We start from the raw sequence: 26709 nt of genomic DNA on the forward strand, positions 1-26709 counted from the left end.
ACTCTTCATAAGGGGTGGGGGAAGACTTGGAGGTGAACATCTCTGCAAAACTCTACTGTGGAACACCACTTTGAGATTTAATATCTGAACTCTCACTCTTAACATTTGGCAAATTTCTGAAAACCTAGTTGTTCATAAGATATTTGAGATAGTAAAATGTGTTGTCACACTGCTGCTAAATTATGATGTCATCAGTATAAGCAATGGATTACTATGACATTATTTAATTACACTGAATGTGTAATAACAGTTTCAAAGATATTAATCTATACCACTTAGGGTCATATGACTGAAGCAGTGTAAAAATTCAAAATCATTTAACAAACAAAACAAAAAAAATATTTTTTAAAAATCAATTAGAGCTTTATATAACCATACACAAAACTCTAAAATATACATTATCTCACTTATGCCATGTAGGTTTCATTTTCTTGCTGGATGAATCATACTATTGATAAAATCCTTTATTTGCAAAATGAAAAGAAAACTTTGCTATCATTTGTAGTTCTTGCTCATGAATGAAAATTAGTTCCAACTACATTGTTATGAAATAATCAGTTCTGGTAGCTAAGGAACAAAGCTAGAACCTGGGAAAGTTCTAGTTCTGTTTTAGGCACGAAACAAGCTTGGTGACCCACCATTCTCTCTGAGCCTTAGGAAGCAGGTATGGCAAGCCACTTCCTAAATCTTGTCCAAAAAACTGCAGGGATTAGTCCAGTTACCAGGAGTCAACACTGACTCAAAGGGACCAAAAAAGATAAAATTTGTGAACACTATGTGGTTGAAATACATCTCACATTATTTAACTATATAATTCAACCTCCATCAAAAGTTAATGTATTTTAAGAAAATCTCTGAAAAATATTTCTTCAATTTTAACACTTGTCTAAATATTAACCTTGGCCGTAAGACCATCTTTTATTTCTTAGTATTATAGAAAGGAAGGATTAAATCTACCTTGAGCGATTAATATGTTCTCAGTTTATAGGTGTCTAAAAGCTCAAAGGGACGGAAACATATATTTCACAATATATATGGTGGACCCTAACCCTAACAAGCCAAGGAATAATATATTTTGACATTTTAAACATATATTCACCTGATGTCTTGCTGCTGATGAAAAAAAATCCTATGAATCGTACAAAAAGACTTGTTAGCTTCTAATGCATTGAGCATTAAAACGAAGCTTCACATAATGTCAAATAAAGTGGGTATGCAAACATGTTTTATTTCAATGTTTTGAATATGACCTGTTGCAAAACATCCTGAGCTTTTTCCAGTATTTTCTGAAAGATTGTTGAGTTGCTAAAATCATGAAGCTACCAGTTCATTTCAAGAAATCTTTAGGCTTCAAATATCCTCCCCATTCCACAGTTAAAGAACAAATTCCTGTTGGCATTCTGATACGTTGTCATTATTGTTTGCCAGTTAATCGACACATGTTAGTGTCTCTTTATTTTAAATGTGCCTACATCCCTGCTATTACTTTTTACCGAAGACAACTTCCTTATTGTGTGTTAGTGCAATTTACATTACTTACATGTTCATTCCTGGCATTCCAGGGCCACCTAAAGCATTCAGTGGGGGTCTCATTGCACCTCCATAGTTCTGCAATGATAACCAAGGGTCAGACTACCACAAAACAAAAAAACAAAACCAAAGAGGAGGGGGGAAAAAAAGGACAGCAGGTTAATGACTTCCCTACACATCTGCTAATTGGATCGGCCAGTGTCATTCATTGTTAGGTTTTTAACTTTTCAATTTATAAACAATTATTATTTCTATACTCCCTCTGATTTTTAAAAAAAAACCTATTTAGCGTTTTCTTCTGACCTTATGATCTTATCAAAGGAAGTAAACACATTTAATTGATTAATGAAGATTATACCATTTATAATAGCTAGCACAATTATCAGTGAAGGGCAGGTTTTGCCATTCATGAATGCTGACTCAATATTCCAATATTAAGGGACTGAGTGGTTTTTAAAACTAAGTTCGTAAGAATACGGTATTGTAATCAATAATAGATTTATTAACTTTATCAGTGCTTATACTATGTAAGAATATTTTTTACTTAAAAGCATTTTACAGCAATGGACTGTTCAATAAACAGGGAAAACACACATAAATGTTAAATATTCCAGCAGTGCTGTATTTATATACAAATATGCACTTTCAAATTAACTCTTTATTTATCACATCAGCAACACAAACTGAATTTTCTACTAATTATTTGAAAAATGATACTCTTCACAGATCTGTCCATAATTATAACTTAGTCACCTTAAAATAAATATATAAGGTTAATTTAATGACCGTTGTACATACATTTTAGTTTTGGGAACTGTAATTAGATTAGATCCATGATGGCGAACCTATGGCACATGTGCCACAGGTGGCACATGGAGCCATATTTGCTGGCACGCCAGCCATCATCTCTGGCATGCCAGCTGATTTTTTTGCCCTTCTGGAGTGCTGGGGGAGGCCATATTTCGCCCTCCCCAAGCTTCAGGAAAGCCTCCAGAGGCTGGGAAAGGTGAAAAACAGCCCCAACGTGTTCCCAAGTTCAGGAATAAACTTCCGGTTGGCCCATTGGGCCTGTTTTCACCTTCCCCAGCCTCCGAAGGATTTCTTGAAGCCTGGGGAGGGCGAAAAAAGGTCCCAATGAGCCAACCGGAAGTTCAGAAATGATCAGTTTCTGGAGGGCCTCTGGGGGCCGGAGGAGGCTGTTTTCACCCTCCCCAGGCTTCAGGAAAGCTTCCGGAGTGTGGGGAGTGGTCGTGCGCACATGCATGCAATTTTGGCACACTATAAGAAAAAGGTTCACCATCACTGGACTAGATTGCCTAAAACCACTAAAATAGTTCTTATTTCAGTTTCTGGAGGAAAACAATTTTTATTAGAAATTTTAGTCATCACAATTTTATCTGATTAAAACAAATCTGGGGGGAAAGGTTATAAATATAAGTTTTTACAGAATTTTGTGGCTTTGCTAGTTTATTTTTAAATTGCTGTTCTAAATTCTGTTGGCTGGATTTTAATCCTCTTCACAAATTAAGAGCAAGGCGAATGGGAAAAGATTTTTAAAAATGAAAAGCTGAGAAAGATTTTGGCCAATGTGACTTAAAACAAGTATAGAGCCTTAAGAAGGTATTCAACAGCTGTTAGGTAAACACCTGCCTAGCATGGAAAGGGAATGAGAAGGAAATAGTAAGAGTTCTGGTAATATTTATGGCATTTGTTTCCTGACCTGGCCTACCTCAAAAGGATCTAGAAAGGAAAATCTGTAAAATTATCCATTTGACGTCTTTCATGTTTTTTTCTCTTTCTAGATAGTATTTTGCATTTATTGAAGGACTATCTGTAATATAATATTGCAGTGCGATGTAATATTAACCAAATAAATATTGGAAGTCTGATGTTTTATTTAATGTTAGGCAACTTTAATTTAATTAATTTGTATATTTTAACCATATTTATTTCAACTAAGTGTGATTAAAACATTTAAAAAATATTTTACAAAGAATGTAATGTAGTAAGTTATTGACAGAACTCTATTATACGTGTATTGTCAAATTTGTTCCCAATATCAAAAACACACTGCTTCTGTATGTTCTTCTCAATTTATCAATAATAAATTTAATATACAAATGGGTTCTATAAGTAAAGAAGCTTTATTTATTTATCAATTTATAAGCTCTTGATGGCTTACAAGCGTACATGAACAAATATAACAGATAATTCTAAAATCATGTAACATTCTAAAGCAATATTAAAGTTAAATGTTCAGGCTTTAAACACTAAACTGTATAAAGTTCTGACAATTTTTAAGGCTCTGTATTTTAACAGCAATTTATCTTTGATTCTAACTAAAAAAAGCTGTGTGCATGTTCAAATCTTTCAGAGAAATTATGTACAATAACTTCAAGTAGTGGAATATGTGTATTGTAAGAATACATCTCTTTGTTTCTCTTTCTCTCATAGGAAATTATGATAAATGTGATCATATGTAAGACAATGAAAGCAATATACCTGTGGTCCTAGTGGGACCATTCCTCTAGGTGGAGTCATCCTCTGCATTGGTCCTCCCATATTTGGATGACCTAAAAGATTCATGACAAAAAAATACAATGTTAATTGTTTAATCAGACTGATTCAGATTATAAATGCATTTTAATCAGAATGAAAATTTGTCTTTCCTATGGTTAAAATATTTTGTAAAAAGTTGTGTCAGATACAACTCAGTCAAGTTATTTTTCTTCCATTCAGATTCAAAGAGAATTCCTCTTCAAAGTTGATGTTTCCCATTCCTCTCATTTGGGTTTGCTTAAAAACATAGGACTTCCTCCCCACAAACTTTTTTTTAATTAAACTGCCAATTTAATAAATATAGGAGAACAATATTTAGGGAAAGCATTTATCCCTGCAACTTGTATTGGTGATAGGCAGACAGATGGCATTTCTTTTTGTTTTAGTAAAGCACATTTAGATATATTAGTGCTGCACAACATAAATGGAAGAGTTGTTCAATATGAATTTTGTCAACTAAATATATCATCTTGTATAAGAGCTAAATAATGTGCAGCAGCAGGATGTATTTTAAATTATTTAAAACCTTTAATAACAAAAAGGCTAATAAATCTCATTAGGTTAAAAGGATCTTTAAGATAATCCTGCCGCCCCACAATCAATAACATTTTACAAACATGAAAATCTATGAACTTGCATGATTCGGTGAAGAATACAAACTTTGTGGGTCCCATCTGCTAAAGAGTTCAGTCTAATGAGAACTTGATGATGTGTCTTTTCTGCTGTGGCTCCTGCTCTTTGAAACATCATTGCCCCCTGAGGTGAAGTCAACCCCATCCCTGTTAGCCTTTTGGAAGGGCCTGCCACTTTGTGGATCCCATGGGAGGCTGCAAGATGCTTGTATTTTGCTGAGATGGTTGTTGCTGTTTTCTGCAAGCCTGCTTTTTATTTATCATCACGTTAAATATTTTAAGTTTTTAATGGTTGCACATTGTTTTAATTGTTAGTTGTACATCACCCAGAGCAGTGATGGTGAACCTTTTCGGCACCAAGTGCCGAAAAGGGAGCACTTTGTGCATGGGCTCATCTGGGCCACGACCAAGAAGAGGAGCTGCCCAAGGGGCACGTGTGCTCCAGAAAATGTACTTTTGGTTTTCATCGTGAACATGCGTGCCGGTTGGCAAGTCTTCCAGTTACTGTTGCACATGGTCACACGGCTATCAGCTGGCCAGCGCACATGTTCATGCTGGAAAACGGAAGACCAGTTTCATGCAGAAAGGCCAGCTGATCATTATGCACCCATGCACGCCAGGAACCCACGGGAAACAGGTGACGTTACACATGCCAAGCGACCAGGCTCCGCATGCCACTTTGGGCATGCGTGTCATAGGTTCGCCATCTCATGTCCAGTGAGATAGGTGGCTATATGAATTAGATAAATAAATAAAATATGAATTACTTAAACAGAAATAATTGTTCCCTTTTATATGTAGATCATGAGAATGTATTTCTTACAAAATACTAGAAGCCGTTCTAATGTATTAAAAATGTTTGATGATAAAACAGCTATTTATTTAGCTATTTCTATTGATAATATTTCTATTGATAATTTACCTTGCTGCCTTGTTGGATCCATCCCACTAGGCAATAATGGCTGACTTCCTGGAACACCTCCTAGTGCCTATTAAAAAGTTTTCAGAGAAATTTTCTACTTGAATATCATACTTAAACAACTTCTTAAAAAACACACAATCTATTTTCATTTTTAAAAACTGTACATTTTCATCCTAAAATAATGGGAATCCAAAATTACCTTCTTTTACAACAAATCCCAATTTATTTTGTATATTATTTTCCCATAAAATCAAATTTAAATGTACGGTATTTTAAAGACAGTAATTTATATACAGAATTTGTTTACCTGCTGTAATATCTTTAGATATGATATGCTAATACAATAAACTAATACAATTATGTCAAATATCTACATCATAAATGCAGTTTTTAAGACCTGCTGTTTTAAAAAATGGGTAAAAGTTTGCCTTTCCCAGGTAAATGTTTCTTTGCATCCTGCATTTCACTGATTAAAAAACTGTTACCTGATTGGGTATCCTTAAAGGTGGCCTTGGGCCTCCTGGATATCGAGGAGACATGAAAGGCTACAAAACAGAAAAAAAAATGCAATAAAAATAGAGGTACAAACCTAATTTGAAAGTAACCACATACTGTTTAACTATATGATCATCTTTATTTATGATCAAAATGCATTCTTTGCTAATGGTGATCTTGATCTGCAAACCTCTGAAGGCCTCAAAAGCCTTCTATTTATTTTCTATCAACACACTGCAAATTTTTGCCAAAGTCAGAAATTTTCCTAAACAAGCCTATATATACTAGCTACTATTATTTATCTCTTTCTCTTCTAACCCAGGAATTGTCCAGTGGCTATTCAGGAATTGGGCAATTCTAAGAGCCTGGAAACTAGTCTCTGGAAATATTCATTCTGGTTGAGCCATGATAAGTGCTCAAAATCAGGATTAAAGTTATTCAATTTTCACAGCTCTTTCATCAAATGGCTGCTTTATTGTTCAACTGAAGCATGTACATACTGTTAATAAAACTAATTCACTGAAGAAAATTATGGTTCATTTTTAGACATTTTAAAAATACAGGTAGTCCTCAACTTAGACTGGTTGCTTAGCGACTGTTCAAAAGTTACGATGGAGCTCCGTGGGGGTATTTATGGCCCAGTAGCAAAGCTCTGATGGCAGCCCCCTCCCCACTCACATGAACTCAAATCTAGCACTCGACAACCACACTGCATTTGTGGCCATTTGCAGCAACCCATAATCATGTGACTGTGTTTGATCTAAAATAAGCATTTAACTTCTGACTTTCAGCAAAAATGGTCCATAATGAAACATTGGTTAGCTTAATGACACAGCAATTGTTTTGTGATCTCAGCATTTTCTTAACAACCACTGCAAAAAGGTAAAACTTGTGTCACATGGATCAGAGATCTCCAATCTTGGCAACTTTAATCCTGGCAAACGTCAACTCCCAGAATTCCCTAACAAGCTTTGCTGGCTGGGGAATTCTGAGAGTTGAAATCCGCCTGGCTTAAAGTTGCCCCGGTTGTAGACCTCTGACATGGATGACTCAGTTTGCAACCACTACAGTGTATGACTATCACGAGCAGGCTCCATTATGGTTAGGAGTTGAAGACTTTACTTAAAAAATACCTTGCGTAGCCAGAATTAAACAAGTGATATTTTGCCATCATGCTATCCAAACATTTATTAGTTATTTAATAAGCTTCAGACTTTGTGTTGTTGAGTAACCTAGCAGAGTCCCTTTTCTATAAAAATAAGTTTAGAATCACATGGCTTGCTGTTTTGCATTTTAATTGTTCCCCTGAATTACAAAAGTATAAATATAAAGGGAAAGCTCTAGTCACTGGAGATGTATGAAAGTTATTTATCTGGAAGAAAACTGAACCTTTAATCACAGTTTTGAAGGCCTGGAAGAAAAGTATTTCAGTTATACCCACAGCTTTTCTATGGTAGTATTACACTATAGAAAGAGATACTATCAATAGTACAAGGCAAATTAAGGTAATCCAAAATTTAAATGGCCTTACAGGCTAAAGTTTGGAGAAAAAATATTAATTTTATAACCATTCATTAAGATTCTACTTTTTAAAACTTTTATAGTACAATAGCAATAGCATTACTACACTAGGAATTTATATTACCAATGTAATATCTTTGCTCTTTCTTTGTTTTTTACCCAATAATTTTATTAAGAATTATATTAAACATATAAAATATATACAACCCCTCTCAAAAACAATAAAATATATAGAAAGTGCAGAACCCCATTAAAAAAATAGTGGAAAAAATAGGAAAAGAAACTTCCTCATCTTCGCCAAGTATATCCAATGTTAACATTCTATCACTCTCTTAACATAAAACCAAATGCATCTTCATTTCATACCTCACCCCGTTTTCTAATTCCTCAGCTCTATTTATTAATTAGCAAGTTTATTCTTTCTCTGGAATGTACAGCATAATATGTATAGTACTATAAAATCTGTTCTGTGGTTAAAAATGCAGAGAATCCAGTGGCCACAAGATGGCACTATGCTCTTATAATCATTATGCATTTTTATAGACTTTCACAAAAAACACTTATAAAATTTGGCTTTTAAATTCAACACCTATTTTAACATTTGATTTGTAACTGTAAGTGATAACTGCCATTTTGTAACTATATAACAAAATAGAACAAAAATATTATTCACATCAAGCAAATCCTTGATTTAATGGACTCATGGGAAGTAGAAAAGTCTGTTAGACCCGAATGTCCATTAAATTTGAATGGGATTTGAAGCATGCGGAAAATAGATTATATTTGGGTAAAACGGTTAATGGAGTTTACATATGTATAAAATCACATTATGCCTATAAAATTGGAAAACAGATTTTATCTCTTGCAACTAACATCTAGCAAATTGAACGTTATCATTTCATATTTTCTTATCCTGATATACCTTTCAGTCATTGCTCGTCACTAATATAAGTAATTTATCAATATTTTATTTTGTAGATTTTTTTTACAAGATCATCCAGAATTAAAATTTTTTTTAGTGTATCTCATATCAGTGAGGTGTATTTTATTTTCTGGATGACTTGCCACTTATATTTGTAACTACAGCTATGGAACTGATTCAATGCATTAGGTGCTGAACTCATATTTTAATTTCCCCTTAGTAGAACCCTCTGCTACATTCATCTTTAGAAAATCTAATACGGCACCATGATCATTTAACAAATAAATAGAATATTCAAATCTTGCGTAGCATAATTTATGCATATAGAATATGCATAAACATACATTTATTTCCTAACTGTAACAAATACAAATTAATTGCAACTGAGTAATGATAATTATTTAAATATATCTGTACATTTAATTGTTACAGAAAGAACAAATGCCTGGAATGCATGCAACTGTTTAGCAATTTAGAAGCAGCTAAAATGCATTTAGAACTTATTTTGGTCTACATTCTTACATTTTTAAAAAAGTACTGGTTCTTCTGGTGTTTGTATCACACATTTTAAAAACAGGTTGAACATTATCATAAAGTTGTTATTTTTTTACAATCAATGTATATGTCAGCTGCTTATTAAGTCAATGTCCCCCCCAAAATTTCTTATCATTTTTCACTTCACGTGTAAAATTCTGCAATTTATTTTACTTTTCTTCACTTTATAAGATTGTTTTTAAATAATGCCCTCTGATCACTGAAAATTCATCCTTTGCGAGAAGACTGCAAGACAATGGGCTCTGGAGGGTTTTGGAAATAGCCAATTTGATCAAACTGTGGTTGGTGTCTTTAAAATGACACTGGGTTTGTATACTTTCTTTTCTAATAACTTCGGAAATTGCTTGTTAACTGCTTTTTGGCTATTAGGTCAATTCAAACCCCAGCTGAGTTTCCTTGACCCCTTTGTGAAAGAAGTGCTAAATATAAGTTTAAGGTCTTTAAAAAATTTTTTTGAATAAGCAGAATACATCTGCTCAGTTTAAACTTTCATTAGACAATCTCACCCAGGTTTTACCTCCATCATGTATCATTCTTATTACATTCAGCAATAAACATTAAAATCTACATGTATGCAAAAAATCATATTTTCAAGCCTGTTTACTTTATCATAGGCTCTCTCTAAGTGTAAATAATTTTTCCCTTACATTTCTTGATTACTTGAGCAAAAATTTGCTTTGTGTACCTGTTTGATATAAAGCTGCATTATTGTACTCCCCAAGCTTTTCTCATTCTAGCCTCTTACATACTTTTCAATCAGAATTCTGCTAAGCACCTTTCCTAATGCTAATTGTTGTAGGTTTTTTTCAGTCTTGCTGCCTTTTCCTTTGTATAGGGAATTTGCCCAGATCTGGTCTTTACACTTTAATCATACTGCTTAGCCACAAGTAAATTGTATCCATATTTCAAAATTTTGCTAGTTCGACTATTAACTTTCTTACAGGATTTATAAACCCCTCTTATCATTTTTCTTGCATAGCATTCCTTAATATATCATTGTCATACAGCTTTCTTCCAGCATTCCCTCATTTTAGTTTTGTCCCAAATAATTTCACCATTCGTGTTTCTGACTCCATTCACTCCGCTAAAGATTACTTGTTTAGACCTTTCTACCCCTTCTAAAGCTATTTTTTAATTTTTAAAAAATCATACATATCACTTTTTGAAATCTTTTTTTTTAAACTTAACAATTCCTTGCTCTGTTTGACTATACTCTATACAGCTATTTTTTTCTCGTATATATAGAGAATACATTTCTTGCACTGACTCTAACCTGAATTAAAGGTTTACGGGATCATAAAAAGGGAGTTACATGGAATTTTTTCTTATCCCTAACCTTTTTTCACTTCATCTGTGAACAAGAAGCCTTTTTCATACTTTCTATTAAGCACTCTGAGCCACAACCTGTAACATAACTGTTACTTTATTTTAAGCAGCTTCCTTATTCTCTTTCTTTATGTTCCCATCCTATTTGTTCTGATAAGCAATAATCTATTACTTTTTAATACGGTATTCATACTTGTTTCTCCTGCAATTGTTCCACTTTCATACTAATTATTGTTTACTTCCTCCCCCTCCCGCCCCAAGATCTATTCTCGAACCTACCAAAAGTGCTCTGTCCCAAGTTCACATTTGTACCTATAAATGGACTAATCCAAGTATTTGAAACAGAATCTTTTTTTAAGATAAAGGTTATTAAAAGTTTAAAAGAGAACATAAAAACTAACACAAAGTGATATGGAATAAAGAAATCGAAAGAGTAGAAAAAGAAAAAAGTACAGAAAGAAATAAAAAATAAAAATAGATAGGAAGAAGTTTTTGAGTTCCTTTGCAGCAAATATGTAGGATTACAAAATTATCTTTTACTCTATAATTGTAAAAAATTTTACAAAACTCATCATCAAAATCATAAGCCTTAAGTACATTTTTTCTGTTCCATGCTAAAAAGACTATAAGGGGTTTCCAATCAGCCATAAATGTAGATATTTTTCCTATTAAGAAAGTCAAGTTAATTATCTTTGCAGGTTCCATCATTTTCCTCTATTACGGTGTCAAACATTTCAACTTTTGAGAATACAGTAATCTTGCTGCAGTTGTCATATACTGTATATATAAACAAAGTCCCATTGCATTTTTAGCTGTCTCTCTGTTAATCTGGTCTCAACTGTACATTATTTTTTAACAGTTTATCAATTAATATATTTATTTGTATCCAACATTTTTTTGGTTTTTCACATGTCTACCATACTTGATAGCGTTCCTTCATCTTGTTCACATTTCCAACAAAGATTCAAAGTACCTTTTAGACAATTTCTCTGATGACAAACACCAACAATACATACTTTTATATAGCTTCTCTTTAAGAACATAATGTAAATTCCAATCCTTTCAAACCTATCTTTTTCCATTGATCCAATACTGTAGCTAATTTTAAAGCTCTCTTTAAATACATACATTCTTTCATTTGTTCTTTTTCTGTTTCATATTTCAACAAATTTATATATTTTAGCAATAACACGTTCATTCTTTGTACATAGTTCTATTTCAAACTTAGTCTTGCATTGTTGAAAAGCTTACCTATTATTCACTTTAAACCTTTCTGATAATTGTGTATAAAAAACCCATTTTATAATCCGCATGAAAAAATAAAGCACATTGTAGTACTACATAATACCATTTATGTTTACTTATGATTTCTTGTCTATAACATGCTTTTTATGCTAAAATCCTCAAAGGAATTTTTGGACACAACCTAGATTTTTATTTATTCCATGTTTTAAGAATGGCCTGCCTGCTGTAATTAATTTTGACATCTACCATGCCATCCAAATTTCAGATCATGTCCTAACTGCCATAATGCTCAATTTCTTTAATACTGAATATTTTTCAAAGCAGATATTCATCAAATAGACATTATTCCCATTCACTTTTTGCTCTACAAGTGGCCTAATCGCTTTTTCCACATACTGTAATATCATTCTCACCCACCCCTTTCTTGTGTCTAAAAGAATAATATTTTCTACTTCATTCAGTACATTGCAGAATGTTTCCACTGTCATCATTCTAAAATGTAAAATGTAACATACAACTAACATCACCTGTAATCTTTTACCACCATAAGCAGCTACAACAATAAAGATGACACCAATTCATAATTTTATCCCCTACATTTCAGCTATTCCATTTATAGTTAAACCCTCTTCATTTCCTTGCAGCTATATGCCAACCCTACCACACAGAATCAGACCACCTTCACTCACATCAATTATATCCTTCCTCCTCTTCTAAGGTTGGCAGATATTTAGACTTTCTCGCTCCTTTCTTTTCATATTATTAATTTACACATTTACACTCCATCTGCATTCTTCCCAATTCCATGGCCATTACTAGATGGACCAGTGATACTGTCTTCCATTATTCATGACTTTAGTAAGATACAGAAGATATAAACTATTTGTCAACCCTAGTAAATACATGTGTCATATGCAGCATTTCCAGATAATTATAACTTTTTGGCACATTTTAGGTAGTATTTATTTTATTCTTGAGATTTATAAGGCTACCAAACTCAAACAGAATTATATTTTCTGGGTGGCATACAGAATAAAAGTATGCCAAAAATAGAGCCTCAGCTCAGATTTACTCCACACGTTTATACTAATCTACGCTAGCTAGGATTTCTACTCACTACTTTGCAAGTATTTTGCACATGTCCCACCACCTAAAAAGGTCTATGCATCAGACTGACATCTACCTACACAAGGAGACATCTGTTACCTTTATGATTTCTATATTTTAGGTTCACTAAGAAGTTTATAATAATATCAATATATTCTACTCATACTTTTTTTACTTAGCCTTTAACAAATCTGACAGTTACATCTGAGTAGTTCTTAAAAATGATTAGCAATTATTTAGCTAATTTTGGAAATTTTTATTAATTATTTTTACTTTTAGGTTATAAGGAAGAAAATTAGAAAAGAACATAAAATAAAAAGAATACAGAACCATATATTCAAAATGCACTGAAAAACATAAATGAATTTTTTTCAAAAGAAACATGATTATAGATTTTTTTCTAAGAATCCAACAAATAAATGATATGTATATCCAACACAAGTGAAAATAATTTTACCATACTTGATTGAGAAATTCAAGAACTCAGTGCAATGTTACCGCTATGTATTATCATACATCCAAAATGAATTAATGGTAAATTTAAATGCATTTTATCAACTAGGACGCATACGTGTTAGCGATGTATTTTTTAAAGTAAAATTCTGCATAAGTCTAACATATTTTTTTATATTCTTGGTAAAATGATCATGAATTTCATCAGGAATTTTTGAATTTAAGAAAAAGTGGAACCCTGGAGTTGTATGCAATAGTTTTATGAGGGATAGGATTAAAGATGTATAAATGGTATCACTTCTGATTCCTTATGGGGGAGTCAAGATAGAGGCAAATCTTTATCAGCAAAACACTAAGCAAAGTAATCACTTAGATAAGAGTCTCCTGACTCATCCTTTCCTAAAATGAAATTTACTATTCTAAACAAGGCATCTGATTGGCACAATAGGACAGCAAAAATAGTAACACTTTGTCTCCATTATCACTAATGTAGAGTCAAAATGAACTCAAATTCATGCTTGATGAAATTAACTTTTGGTCTTCAAACGGCACTCCACATATTGTTTCTGATGCTTCATCTCCCAAAACTCTTCAGTAAAGTAAGATTAAAAGTAAGAATAGAAATGGGCTTGAGAGCAGTTTATGAAGAGTCCAGAATAATTTCTGTACCCAAAACTAATTAGGTCACCACCAGAAGTGCCTCTTATATCACTGGATAACTTATCCTCCAGAAACTGGATCCATTCATTTCCATTTAGTTCGTGGACAAGAGGAACCTGGTGTAGCTCCCAGAGAGCACTTCATCCTAGGTTGCGTAGGAAGTAATGTGACCACAGCACCAAGTTAAATGGTTCTGCATATTTAAATCATCACATAACTGCTTTGAGGCAAGTACAAGGTCAAATATATGATCATCAATTATTGAGATAACCCTGTGGTTTTAAATACTGAGACAATTTTATTCAAGGCAAGAAAAACTGAAACCATCCAACACCAAAAACAAGGAGATAACAAACAAACTTGTATTCAGATAAAAATCAAGGAGCCAACTACATAGCATGATTGTTGGTGCGCCAGCCTTTGCTTGTAGCCCAAATTAACGTATATGTGCTTATCCTTCAGCCATTCTGACTCTATTTTCAAATTCAAATATGTTGTAGTGTAAAATGAGTGTCATTACAATCCTATTCTTAACCATGTAGCTACTATAGTCTCTACAACCTGGCTGGGCAAATCTCTAAAATGCTTGGATTGCCCAGCAGATCTCAGTAATACACACTAGCTATGTCTGTTGTGACTGTTATGAAATAAGCTGTGAATGATCTTTCTCCCTCCCTCTCTCTCTCTCTCACACACACACACCTCTCACATACATCAGACACACTCAATCTATATGTATATCTATATTTTCACTATCCTTTTTATCCCCAAAAGCTAAGACAATCCCATTCATTTGGCTTTGTTTTATTGCTTAGTGAAACATAAAAATAATTTGGTTTCCAAATTAAGGCTTTCATCACTTAACATAATTTGACATACAAGTAGTCCTCGATTTGCTCATCTTTTAATGATGACCTGAGGTGACAACAGCCTTGGAAAGGGTGCTTTATGCCTTCCAACAATCTCACGGTCACATGATTGCTATTCCGGTGCTTGGCAACCAGCCCACATTTATATGGTCATGATTTGTGATTACAAATTGCTAGTTTGAACTTCCCTAGTAGTATGAAGCCACTATTTTCTATAGCATATATCTTTAACAAAGAATCAAAACAATACAATTTAACTTAAGACTCTACTAGACGAAGTAGCAAAGCAAGCAACCAATTTCTTCTATCATACAACTTCACCTGTGGCCCATTTAAATTAAGTTATCATTGTACATTTAACACTTTATCCTAGTTTTTACGTTTGCACTGCTGATATAAACAGCATAAACTTATTTTCTACTGATAAAATCCATAGAAACACCCTATTCTATCCCAAATGTTTAAATACTGTGCATTTTATGCATGGAAGAAATGGTATTCTTTCATGGCAGTGCCAAAAAATGCTATTTTCTCTTTTCTAAGTTCTGAAAGCCCTATAATCAAATTTTTCTGAATACCTGAAAAAAACCCGGTGGAACAGGACCTACTGGCATGCCATCTCCTGGGGGAATGTTTCCTAGCACTGGACTGGGAGCTGCTGCAGCGCTCTGAAAAGAACAAAGGAAAAATAAACCTTTGTCATTGCACACAATAGGCATAAAACCAAAATACTACTTTGACCATAGTGTGGCAAGGCAGAAAGGAATACTCTCTGCATGACAGATTTAATTTTTTCTTCCATTTAAAATAATTAGTGCTCATTTTCAAAGTGCAGAAGTGAAACACTTAAATACAAACGTAGATTTCTTTAATAAATGACTAAAGGGAAACTCAGGGATCAGGAACTTCAGTTTAAACAAAGACTTGTAAATTGTGCATTTACAAAAGGTTCTATTGCACCTCAGTCCAATAGGCAACTTTCAATCAGAAAAGTAGCATGTCAGTAATCAGCTAATATTCAAAACAAAACATGAAAGAATTCAGTGGTAAATGTACTAACACAATTCTATACCTAAATACACAGTATCGGTGCAATTTTATAATCTATTAAGAAACAGTCTCCTTAAAATGATAATGAACTTTATATATGTGGAATGATGCTTTAAGTGATCAAATTAAATATGATAAATGATGGAAACAGTTGCAGAATTAAATTGGGAGCCATATTTAGTTATTTTTCTTATTTCACTCTGATGCCAATAATAACCTGGGAGTCAGGAATTAAATCAAGAAAAGAGTGCATATCTGATGAAAAAGGACTATATTTATCCCTCACTACTTTTCAAGTAAAAGGTGGAAGATCCAATCTTAGTCTTCCACATAATAGCTTTCAGTCCTAAAACTGGGGTTCTCAAATTTGTTTGCACTGTGAATCCAACAAAAATTGGGATGATGATGATGATGATGGCAATTCAAGATCAAATGGAAAACTAAAACTCTTTTCTAATCTCCTTCCTCTTTGCATTACAATCTAGAATCTCAAGTTGTCATTCCAAGCAGTTGGTCGGGGATGATGGGAACTGTTGCTGCTGAAGACTGGCTTTTGCGGAGGCTGGCTGATCTCTGATGGCTTTACACTTGGGAAGGCTACCCCTGTGCAGGAGCTTACATTGAATGCGCTTCTCCACAATGCATAATTACCCCTGATGAGCAGGTAGCTGGGATTTCTATATTTCTGGGAGAAGTACCTTCCTACTAAGTACCTGCTTTGGAAATTTGGGCTCCCTTAACAAAAGCTTTGCAGACAGGATGGTATAAAAGTGAAGTGAATGGGCAATCATTTTAAAGGGAAAGAAGAAAGGAAGAAAAGAAAGTAAGAACAATAACCATTTGTAGCCATTATCTACTTGTTTTTTATGGTGCCCACAATTTGGATTCTCTAGTCAGTCCTTTAATAGATGGCCGGGCAGCTGTGATAACCCTCTTGGGATTGATTGGATCTTAGGATGGTCCTTCTAATATTGGAGATAATTAGAGAGCCGGGGGGGACGGGGACCCTGAAAAAGAGACTGGTGGCTCTTTCCTATGGAAAGAAGATGACTGTTACATCTTTGAGAGTTCCAAATACTTTGAAGACCCTTGCAACCTGTGTGGCTGTTGAAGAAGCACCTCATATTGTAGAAGAGCTGGTATTGAGTTGCTAAACCAGGAGTAGAGAATGGGCTTCTTCCAATTTGCTAAGTATATATAGCTATCTACTGATGTGATACCTTTTGATCAAAATCTGTTTGCTGCTCCTGCCAGTTGTCCGCCAATGATAGCAGCAGAAGCCAAGTGAGTGTGTGCTGTTAGTACCAGCAATTATCCCGTATAGTGTGTTTAGTGACTTCCTCTGTTCTCAATTCTGAGAGGGGGAATTGCCTTCATCTGGGCCTGTACCTCTCCCTCCTGTCAGCTCTGTGCTATGTGCAGCACAGATTCTTTCTATCCGCAATCGCCAGAAATTAGACCTTTATGCTCAAGTTTCCTTTTGGCATTTAAAAAAATATTATGGCCCCCATAAATGTACGACCCCTCTCAAATTAACTTGTAGCCTCCAAGGGAGTCATGGTCTATAGTTTGAAAATCCTCATCCTAAGGCATTCTCTTTTATAGGAAGTTAACATATGTTATAATACAACTAAATTTAGATTATCCTAAATTAATGCAAAACAGCAGCTGCAGGAGGAAATAAATTAACATGCTGATCGTTGATTAGATAACAGGGTAAGATGAAGCCTTTATCATAATTTTCTTCCAAAGTATGGAACTTTGAATGTGCATTAAAATTGAAAGTATGCAGAACACTACTTTTATTTTTGTTTCCTATACAATGTGAATTCTTCCTTTTGGCAAATGTACAGCTACTTATATTAAAAGTTAACAAAAAGCTTTGAAATAAAATTGCTGAAAAACAAATTGATATTATGGGTTTGTATATAGAAAATGTTAATTTTTGAAAGAAAAGATATTCCATTTTTAAAGTGAACCAGGGATGAAATATACTAAATTTTGACACCTTTCAAACTAAGTAGGCAGGAAATACAGCTCCTCTATTGCAATAAATAAATTGCTATTTCTTCCAGATATTCATATTACCATTACATCTAGATTTATACAAGTTTTTCTAATAGAACTATATTTTAGTGCTGTATTTGGTCTGAAAAGATTTCTAACATCATACTCTTATGGGCTCAGAGGATTTACTTATTATAAATGAATTATAATTTCCCATGAAATAGAATTGGCCACTGGGTGTCACCCAATATATAAAGTTCATTTTGAATTAATTGAGTTTTTAGCATAACACCTCCTTAAGGAACCCTGCTACATAAATTTGAGCATGTAAAACTAAATTTCACTATGGAGACACAAGGTGATGCTGTTTTACCATAGACTTCTAAAAAATAGGGGTGAAAACAGGAAATTTAGATTACAAACATTTCTGTTTTTGCTGATGAATCTAATTTAACTGCTACATTAAAAATTAGAATTAAAGCTAAAGTGATATAAATCTGCATGTATGTTGGTGCAGACAAGCACACAATGGCAGGTAACAAACTAATTTTGTATCCATTTTAATAGTATCTATGTGATTATGTAAAATAAATACAATTATACATAAAATGAAAAGATGTTAACCAGAAACTTCTTTCAATGTGCCTCAAATAAATTATAAAACGTTGGTGTAATTCCCAAAATAAACTTTTCTTTAAAGATCCAAATCAATGTTATATGTTGTTTTTCATATAGTGTGGGGGTGTCAAACTCAATTTCATTGCAGCCCACATCAGAATTGTACTTGACCTCAGAAAGCTGGGGTGGGCGGGATCACTTGTGTTGGGGGTGGTGGCTCGATTGCTCTGCTAGTGAAAACGGCTCCTGAGCTCCATTTCCCGTTGCAACAGCCTCCTGCAACACTCTGCCAGCAAAAATGGAGCTCGCAAGGGCCGCATGTAGTCCTTCCGAGCTCTGTTTTTGCTGACAGAGGCACCGCGGGCTGGTCCTTCGCTGTTTCCAGGGTGGCCCCACAGGCCAGATCTAAGTACCCTGCAGGCTGGATCTGGCCCGCGGGCCTTGAGTTTAATACCCCTGATGTGAGTACAGTTACATATTATACATCTCAAAACTGACTGACATATATTTAGTAGTTTCCTACTTCTCAACCTACAGTATTGCAATAGTTCTTAATTTTATAATCAGAGAAATACTACTCAGCAATTTGCATTGTTTATAAAAATTGATTTTTTGTAGTCTGTTTCTATGTCAGCTAATGTGACATATTAAAAATATAGACTTCATTATAGTGCATGAGACAGCAACAAAGCAATGGATCATATAGCTATTTGAGCAGAATGATCTATAACCATATAGAATATGTAACCTTCAAGAACATAATTAATTTTATCCACACGGCCACTATTCTTTTTAAATAATATAAAAGATATATCAAGCAATGGCATTGTTTAGTCTTGGCTGTTCCTTCTGATATGAAGAAACATATTGTTCTGAAAAAATCACTGTCACTCCTTGGCAAGGGTCACAAAAGACGACTCTGGCAACATCTCATAATCATTTCTTTATAACGAGTAAAGAATTTTCCATATTAGAATGGAAAGATCTATACAAAAACAAAACAAGCCATAACATTAATAAATAAACCATATAAGATGAAGAGGCACTGTCTTAATTGAAAAAGTAACATGGTAGGTTACCTTTAGAATACTTCAGTATTGGTCTGTTTATATTTGATAGTTATTTCTAGCAACTTTAATAGGATTGTTTGTGAAACTTGTTGAAAAGCATAACTATTTAATAAATATTTAGAATTCTAAGCTTTTATGACAATCATATGCTTGCCAGTTAGCATTTTTAAACAACTGAAGGCTTGACTACAATGCAAAGCCAGTTGGACAACAAGCATTCTCTATATAGGATCTAACTGACTGTATCTAAATGTGCACTCTCTGGAAGCCGTATTTTTTGTCTACCTTTTAGAACCTAATTTTCAGAAAACTGGCTTTAAAATGTAGTTTTAATAGAAGCAGAGAGCGAAATAGAGACATAGCTTCAGTTTGCTTTTATTCAAATAACCAACTCACTCCATAATGATTCAATTCACCACAAAAATAATATGTATCTTGATTTGCCTCATGTAGTTCTGCTGTTTAATGCCACCTAACTCTTAAATCCAAATGAACTGAGAGAGAAGCATTGGTTTGAGTGAGACTTGGGAGAAACAGAAGTTCAGAGCTTGAATGCGGCTTGTTTTTCTTTTTAAAATCTCTGTTCTGTCCCCAGTGGAATCGTTTCTAAACACAACTGTTGAAATGAAAATGTTTAAATAAAAAGGTTATCTTGCTATGGTGGATTTTATCAATTTTGCACTAAGGGCTATTCTCTAGCCCTCATACAGACATTTTAAGGTCTATAAATTATTGTTTACTACCATATTTTACAGAAAGATCTGCCAATTTTGAACATAATGAATTCTTCCAATAGTACAATTTTGGGAAAAATTATATAGACTAGATGTCTGAATTGCTCCCTGTAATAGGATTTTTTTCAACAAAGATAATAAAATAATAATTGTTCTGATGGATTAGTTACTACATTGGCAAAAGCAAAGTACTTTATAGCTGGAGCAATAAGTCCAATGTAGAATGTTATGCTATCTACTGTGTAGTATTGCATATAGATACCTGAAAAAAGAAACAAATGCATTGGAATCCTTTAAATGTGTTTTTGCACTGTAGCTCTAATGCTCTTATAATCAAGGTTTCACCAGAAAGATAAACAAAACTGATCAACAATTCTACTGTAGGCTGGCAATGTAGAGAATGAAGAAAATCACATCAAATTCTTTTTCTATGCATGATGATGGGATAGGGAGGTAATTGAGATATCAAGAAAATAATTAAACAGATTAACAAAACTAACATGAAGCTTGTAATAAGCCAAAGCATATATAGTTCAGATCTAGTGGCTTTATGAACTTGCCCTATCAGCTAGCAGAGAATCAATTATTTGCTTCATGCAGTTTAATGCAAACTTAATTATTTTAATTAACTAATGTAATTAAGTTAATTTGTGTTATTAAAGTTACTATAATGCATGATTTGATTATGGACCAAGAAGTGTTGATTTTAATCTATATGACCTACAATGGATTAGAACTTTTCAACTTTAGGGGATTTAGTTTTATGCTACTATGACCAAATCAACTTAAGTTTAAGTTTTATTTTATTTATATGCCGCCCTATTCCCTAAAAGGGACTCAGTATAGGAGACATGTGCCAAAGTCTGATTCAGCAGCTTAAAGTCCAAATGGATATTTTGGTTCATTTTGGGGGGGAAAGAAAGCTTAAGTATAGTAAAAATCTAGAAAATTGGTGGTAAAAGAATTGCAAGCTGGTTGTGTTAGAATTTAGTAGCAGTATTGATTTTAAACAACTCAGCAATGACATATTTGCAACCCTCACATTAATGAATTGTTTTAATCCTTTCAGCTAAAGTACTTCTGAATTTTGAATGATATGTTTAAGATGTTTCCCTTATAAAGCACAGTTAATTCAAGTTTCAGTTTGAATTTTACAATTACAATTATATTTTATTTACACCCCTGTCAGGTGGGGTTTTTTCCTCTCCAAAATCTTGGAATGTTAGCTTCATTTTGTGCTCTGAAAGACTGGAAGTTTTAAATTTAGTTAATAGTAAAATTTTAATAATCCTTATCCAGTTTATGTAACCTAAATTTATAAATGAAGTCAAACATGTTAGTCCTTCTTAAAATAAATGAAAAATAAACAAAATATTACAATCCTAAACCCTCCCACAAAACTGCATGATTAAATTCAAAGCAATATTCCATATCAGTATTACAGCATGAATCTGGTTGAAATTAATTGTATTTCTCAAACTCCAAAACATCAGTATAAATAGTATCTGTATCTAAGGTTTGTGCAGGCATAATTTTATTTAAAATTATTTTCAGAAAATACTGTTCTATTATGCAACATCTGTGTAAACAATCATAAATAGCAAACATACATAGTAATTGTATTCTCCAGCAAGAGAGGAAAATGCTGCAGCAGTGAAATAAGTTTACATGCTGGTAACTTCTAGCGTAAGATATTTTTGGCACAACTAATAACACTGTGCTGGTAGATTCAATGCTCTAGCCTAAGTTTAAGTACTTAATCATCCCAGAATCAGACCATATTTCTGTCATATCTAAATAGTGAATTTTTTTCCTGCTAACATAGTGCTTACAAAATTTTCTGCTGTGGTAGCTAAATCTAAATTATGAAGTCAAGTAATGAACAGAGGTAAAGTATTCCATTTTAATAGCTGTAATAAATAGCTCTAATTAACATAGAAAAATCCATCTAGTTATTCTCATAATAGGGATATGCGAATTGGTGAATATTGCTATAGTCTTATGCTTACTTACCTGGACTGTAAATTTCACTGTAGGAAATATTTCTGAATGGGCATGTGCAGAATATATTAGCATAAGAATTTACAAATGAACTACCATTATCCTTAAAAAAACACCTAAAATAAAGTTTAAACTCAACACACTCTAGCTCATTTGAGACAAATCTAGCAGAAACAGTAATATATACTCCGGTATCTTTATCCAAGATGTTAACTCTATTTTATAAATGCAGATTAAACAAGCAAGTTTTAATTGACGTCATTAGATCCCCACTTGTGAAGAAAGACTGATTGGTTTTATCTTTTGGAGACTTTAGCAAGGAGGCGGCGTTCATACCTGAGAGTGCTATTAGAAAGCTTTTGCTTCTAATAGTTATTTGGCTAAATTATTAATAAGGTTTTATTAACATACATACATTACATGGAACAGCAATAAACTACTATATATCAGAAATTTTGCTTAATATAAATTTGTTGTTTCCATACAGGTGAATCATCATTATCAGGATATATCTTATATTAGCAATACATAGCATTATATTAGTCAACTGAGAAGTTTCTACAGATTTTAATTAAACACAGTATATGAATATCCATTATTCTAATATACATTTTCCCAGTGTTTCTCAACCTTGACAACTTGATTACGTCTGGACTTCAACTCCCAGAATATGCTGGCTGAAAAATTCTGGGAATTGAAGTCCTTACACATATTAAAGTTGCTAAGATTGAGAAACCTTGCATTAGATCATTGTTCTGAAATAAAATACAGAAGAGAAAACCAAAAGACATTCTAGAAATTGAATATTTTTATGCTCCTGGATCTCAAAAGCTACACTGTTCATAATGGAGGCTAAGCTGACCTACCATTTTTGCCACAATATAAAAATTTAAAGATTTCCTCTGCCAAGATACTTGAGAGAATCACAGATAATGTCAGATGTCTATAGAAGCAGCGCTGTTCCCAAGATAGAACCAAAATTAGTTATGTACAGATTATGTGGGTACTGCTCAATAATACACTTTGAAAATGTTTCTTCTAAGGAGATATCCAATATATAACATCTTATAAAGGAACACAAAAAGAATTGCATCAGAACACTATATGACAGGGTAAGAACCCACTGTAACACATAGCAAGTTAAACAAGTGATGAGCTGCTACCTACGTGAACAATTCAGGCAGAATGGGTGCCCACAAGCATTTGTTACTAGGTGTCTGTGCAACATGACAGAGACAGAAAGGAAGAAACAAGGTACAAGACCAACTATCTGGCACACCCTGCCATACAACATTTCAGAAGCAGTAGAACACAGCTTCCCAGATCTGCAAGTGGGCATCATATACTGCCCAGAGATTACCATACAAGAACAAATAATGCATTGTAAATATATTTACAATGTAATCTACCAGATTCCCTACATGGATTATCCTGTGACTATGTAGGACAGACAGGGAGGAAGCTAACAACTAGCTTGCAAGAACACAAGTGAGCAGTCAGACCAGGAGACCTGAAATCACTGGTAGCTTCACACTGCAATGAACAAGGACATAAATTCAGTTTTTCAGTTACTAAGGTTTTTGGACGAACAGATATAAAAGCAGCCATGGAAACAGTCCCCCTCGTTTATTAACAGGAGTATTGATTTACCACCAGCTTATCAAATACTTAGGAGGCGAGGGCTTGGCAGCACAAGGAAACAATAGCCAACAACATAAGACACCCATCAACACCCAAATCAACAACTAAATAGTCACACACACCTGGGTACCATATAAATATCTCACACAGAAAAGGCCAAAGCACATACTCTGCTAGAGAGAGGTTTCCTGAAGATGGGATCAGCACAAGTCTAAAAACTAGGAAGTCTAAACCTCTGGTCCCAGTGACCAACCCAGGATGCATCTTGAAACATTATCCAAAGACACATATATTCACTTTCATATGTAATACAACTTAGATTCATTTTATTGATAAATAGTATTTATTGTCACTTACAAAGACTTTTATTTCAAGCTTCATGAAAAGAAAACTGCAGATGAGCAAATTTGTACAGAATTATAGAGAATTAATTTTAACTTTCTGTTTTTGAGTGAATTAATTATGATGGAGCTTAAAGGCTAATTTTGATCAGCATTTCTGACCCTGCCCTTATTAAAAAAATAGAGTGAAATAGGTTTTTAAATTTATTAGTATTATCAAAATATTTAAATGTGTTTTACATTCAGATGATGAACTAAATGAATTCAAGGTAATATAAAAAGTGAATAGTTTTTCATTTGAAAATTAAATAAAATATCAAATTCAAGCTGAAATTAATTCTTCAAGTTTTAGGAATAACTATGTAGACACCCGTGGAAGGGTCAAGGCAGGGGCAAATGGCACATGAATCAAGACCTCATCATGTAAATGATGTGCCATACACTATCAGACATTATGGTGTAATAGACACAAATTATGTAACTGCATCATTGACACATGTCATTTTGACATCATTATGGTCACCTAAGTATACACAGAAACAATCAGTCAAGGTCTAAAGATACATTTTAGTATTAAAAAAACATAGATGTGTTCTAGATAGTTACATTTTTAAAAAGTACTCTAAATACATTGAGCTCAAACAAGATAGCAAACTACAGGGTTCTTTTGAAGTATTATGGGAGAAAGCAAGCAAAGTTTTCATGCACTCACATGTAACCAACACCAACAACCTGGAATTCTGTCAGGGTTCCCAATACAATCATAATCCAAAATTCAGACATTCCTCACCAACAGTAAAAAGGGTGCGATTATGCATACTTTCTTTGTTTAGTATCTTGGACAGGGATAATATTGGAAGAGCAGAACTTAGTTAAAGAGCATACATAGTGTGATATGTTCCTGTGAATGAAGCAGCTACACCTTGATTGAGACACACTGAGTTCGATTTCAAGACTCTGCTGTAAAATAAATTCACTACTTTTTTTCCAACCGTATCTCACTAGCAGCTTCCTGTAGTTGCAGGCTGCAGACAGCCTATAGAGATTTTTTTTTTTTACCTTTTAACGCAGAAGTTCCATGCAGAGAATCAAATCCATGTGGAAGACGTGGCTGAGGATGACATGGTCAAAATTAGAAACCTTCCTACTGCAATTGCTTAGGCTAGTCCATTCTAGGACCATGCCCTTCCATCTGATCACCAGGTCCATACACTTTCACTCTCAATTTAGTTTTAGGGAAGCTGGATGCTCCAAGTCCCCCAGCCACTCTTTTATTTATATTTACAAACTAATTACCAATTATATTTATTTATATTTACCATAGACCATTGAGTCAGGCCACTTACAAATTCAAATAAGTAATAATAAATTATTTACCTATTAAACTTGTTCATGGCAACTACCGATCAGGTATGCAGTGGACTACCGACTGGTTGGTATTACTTCAGCAGTCAGGAACTTTCTGTGTACCATTTCTGTCACAGTGTTTGTTTCCCTCTCTATGGATAAACTCATTTGTAACAATTCTTCTTATGAGGATAAGTTTGAGGGCATCCAATCAAGTTGTCTAGTTGGGAATCTTTTGTGGCGAGGGAATGGAGATCTAGATCTGTGAGCATATAATGTGCAAAAGAACTAAAGGAAGCCTGGAAAGATCCGTCCAACATTTTAGTGTTTTTATCTACCACGTCCCAGAGGTTGTAGTAAATTTGCAAGCAACCTCAGAAGGAATGGAGGACATCTGTAGAAAAATATCTACAATAGTGCTTTGGTCAGCCACGTGGCCTATCCATAAAGGAATATAAATTGGGCTAGCTAGGAAGATCAACATATCACATTCAGCACTTGGCACACAAACTATTGCTGTTCCACCTTGATATATATTTCTGAAGTCAAACCATCATGCCGTACTCTCAAAGATAATTAAAACAGAAAGAATAATCAGCAAGGCAGTTTTCAATCACGAATTATAGTATTGTGCTATAATATACTATAGCAAATAATTAAGATATAATTGTATTAGTTTGAAGATGATCATTGCAGTAAAAATGTTTTCAGCTTCATTGCTGAAAGATACAGGAAAGTGAAGGTATTTTTCTCTACAACAGAACATTATTTGAAAGCCAAGTGATAGGCGTAGAAACACAAAGCATCCATAAATAATGAAACAACTAACTATATCAATAAAATTGTGGTGCCATATTATCAGTGACCCACCACATTCTTTTCAGGAAAACTTTAATCAATATTAAATCATTAAAAATGATCAATATCAAATCTATAAGAAAGAAATTGAAGCAATGCTTTCAGCACCACTTTCAATTTATCTGCTATTATTTCTATCTTTGTATAAAAATTGAACTAAGAAAAAAGAAAACTACAAGATGAAAATTTTATATTCATATAAAGGCAATCATTAGAGAAGTCTGAATTTTCTCATTTAACTTCCAA

General features: G+C 33.6%; 1 protein-coding gene across 4 annotated transcripts in view; it reads right to left on the reverse strand.

Moving 5' to 3' along the window:
- SSBP2 (single stranded DNA binding protein 2) overlaps window positions 1-26709 on the reverse strand; it is a 130851-nt gene that overhangs the window by 19267 nt on the left and 84875 nt on the right. The window contains exons 5-10 of one of the 4 annotated variants that reach the window (XM_014053375.2): window positions 15375-15464; window positions 6129-6188; window positions 5644-5710; window positions 4033-4103; window positions 1541-1608; window positions 1100-1129 (exon numbers count right to left, since the gene is read on the reverse strand). In XM_014053375.2, coding sequence (XP_013908850.1) covers window positions 1100-1129; window positions 1541-1608; window positions 4033-4103; window positions 5644-5710; window positions 6129-6188; window positions 15375-15464 — 386 coding nt within the window. The remainder of the gene's footprint in view (window positions 1-1099; window positions 1130-1540; window positions 1609-4032; window positions 4104-5643; window positions 5711-6128; window positions 6189-15374; window positions 15465-26709) is intronic. The other 3 variants (XM_087715686.1, XM_014053377.2, XM_014053380.2) reach the window with 3 other exon arrangements.

This window comes from Thamnophis sirtalis, unplaced genomic scaffold (assembly GCF_051295495.1).
Source record: "Thamnophis sirtalis isolate CommonGarterSnake01/CBP01778 unplaced genomic scaffold, rThaSir2_p1.2 scaffold_5, whole genome shotgun sequence".
Classification (NCBI taxonomy): Eukaryota; Metazoa; Chordata; class Lepidosauria; order Squamata; family Natricidae; genus Thamnophis; species Thamnophis sirtalis.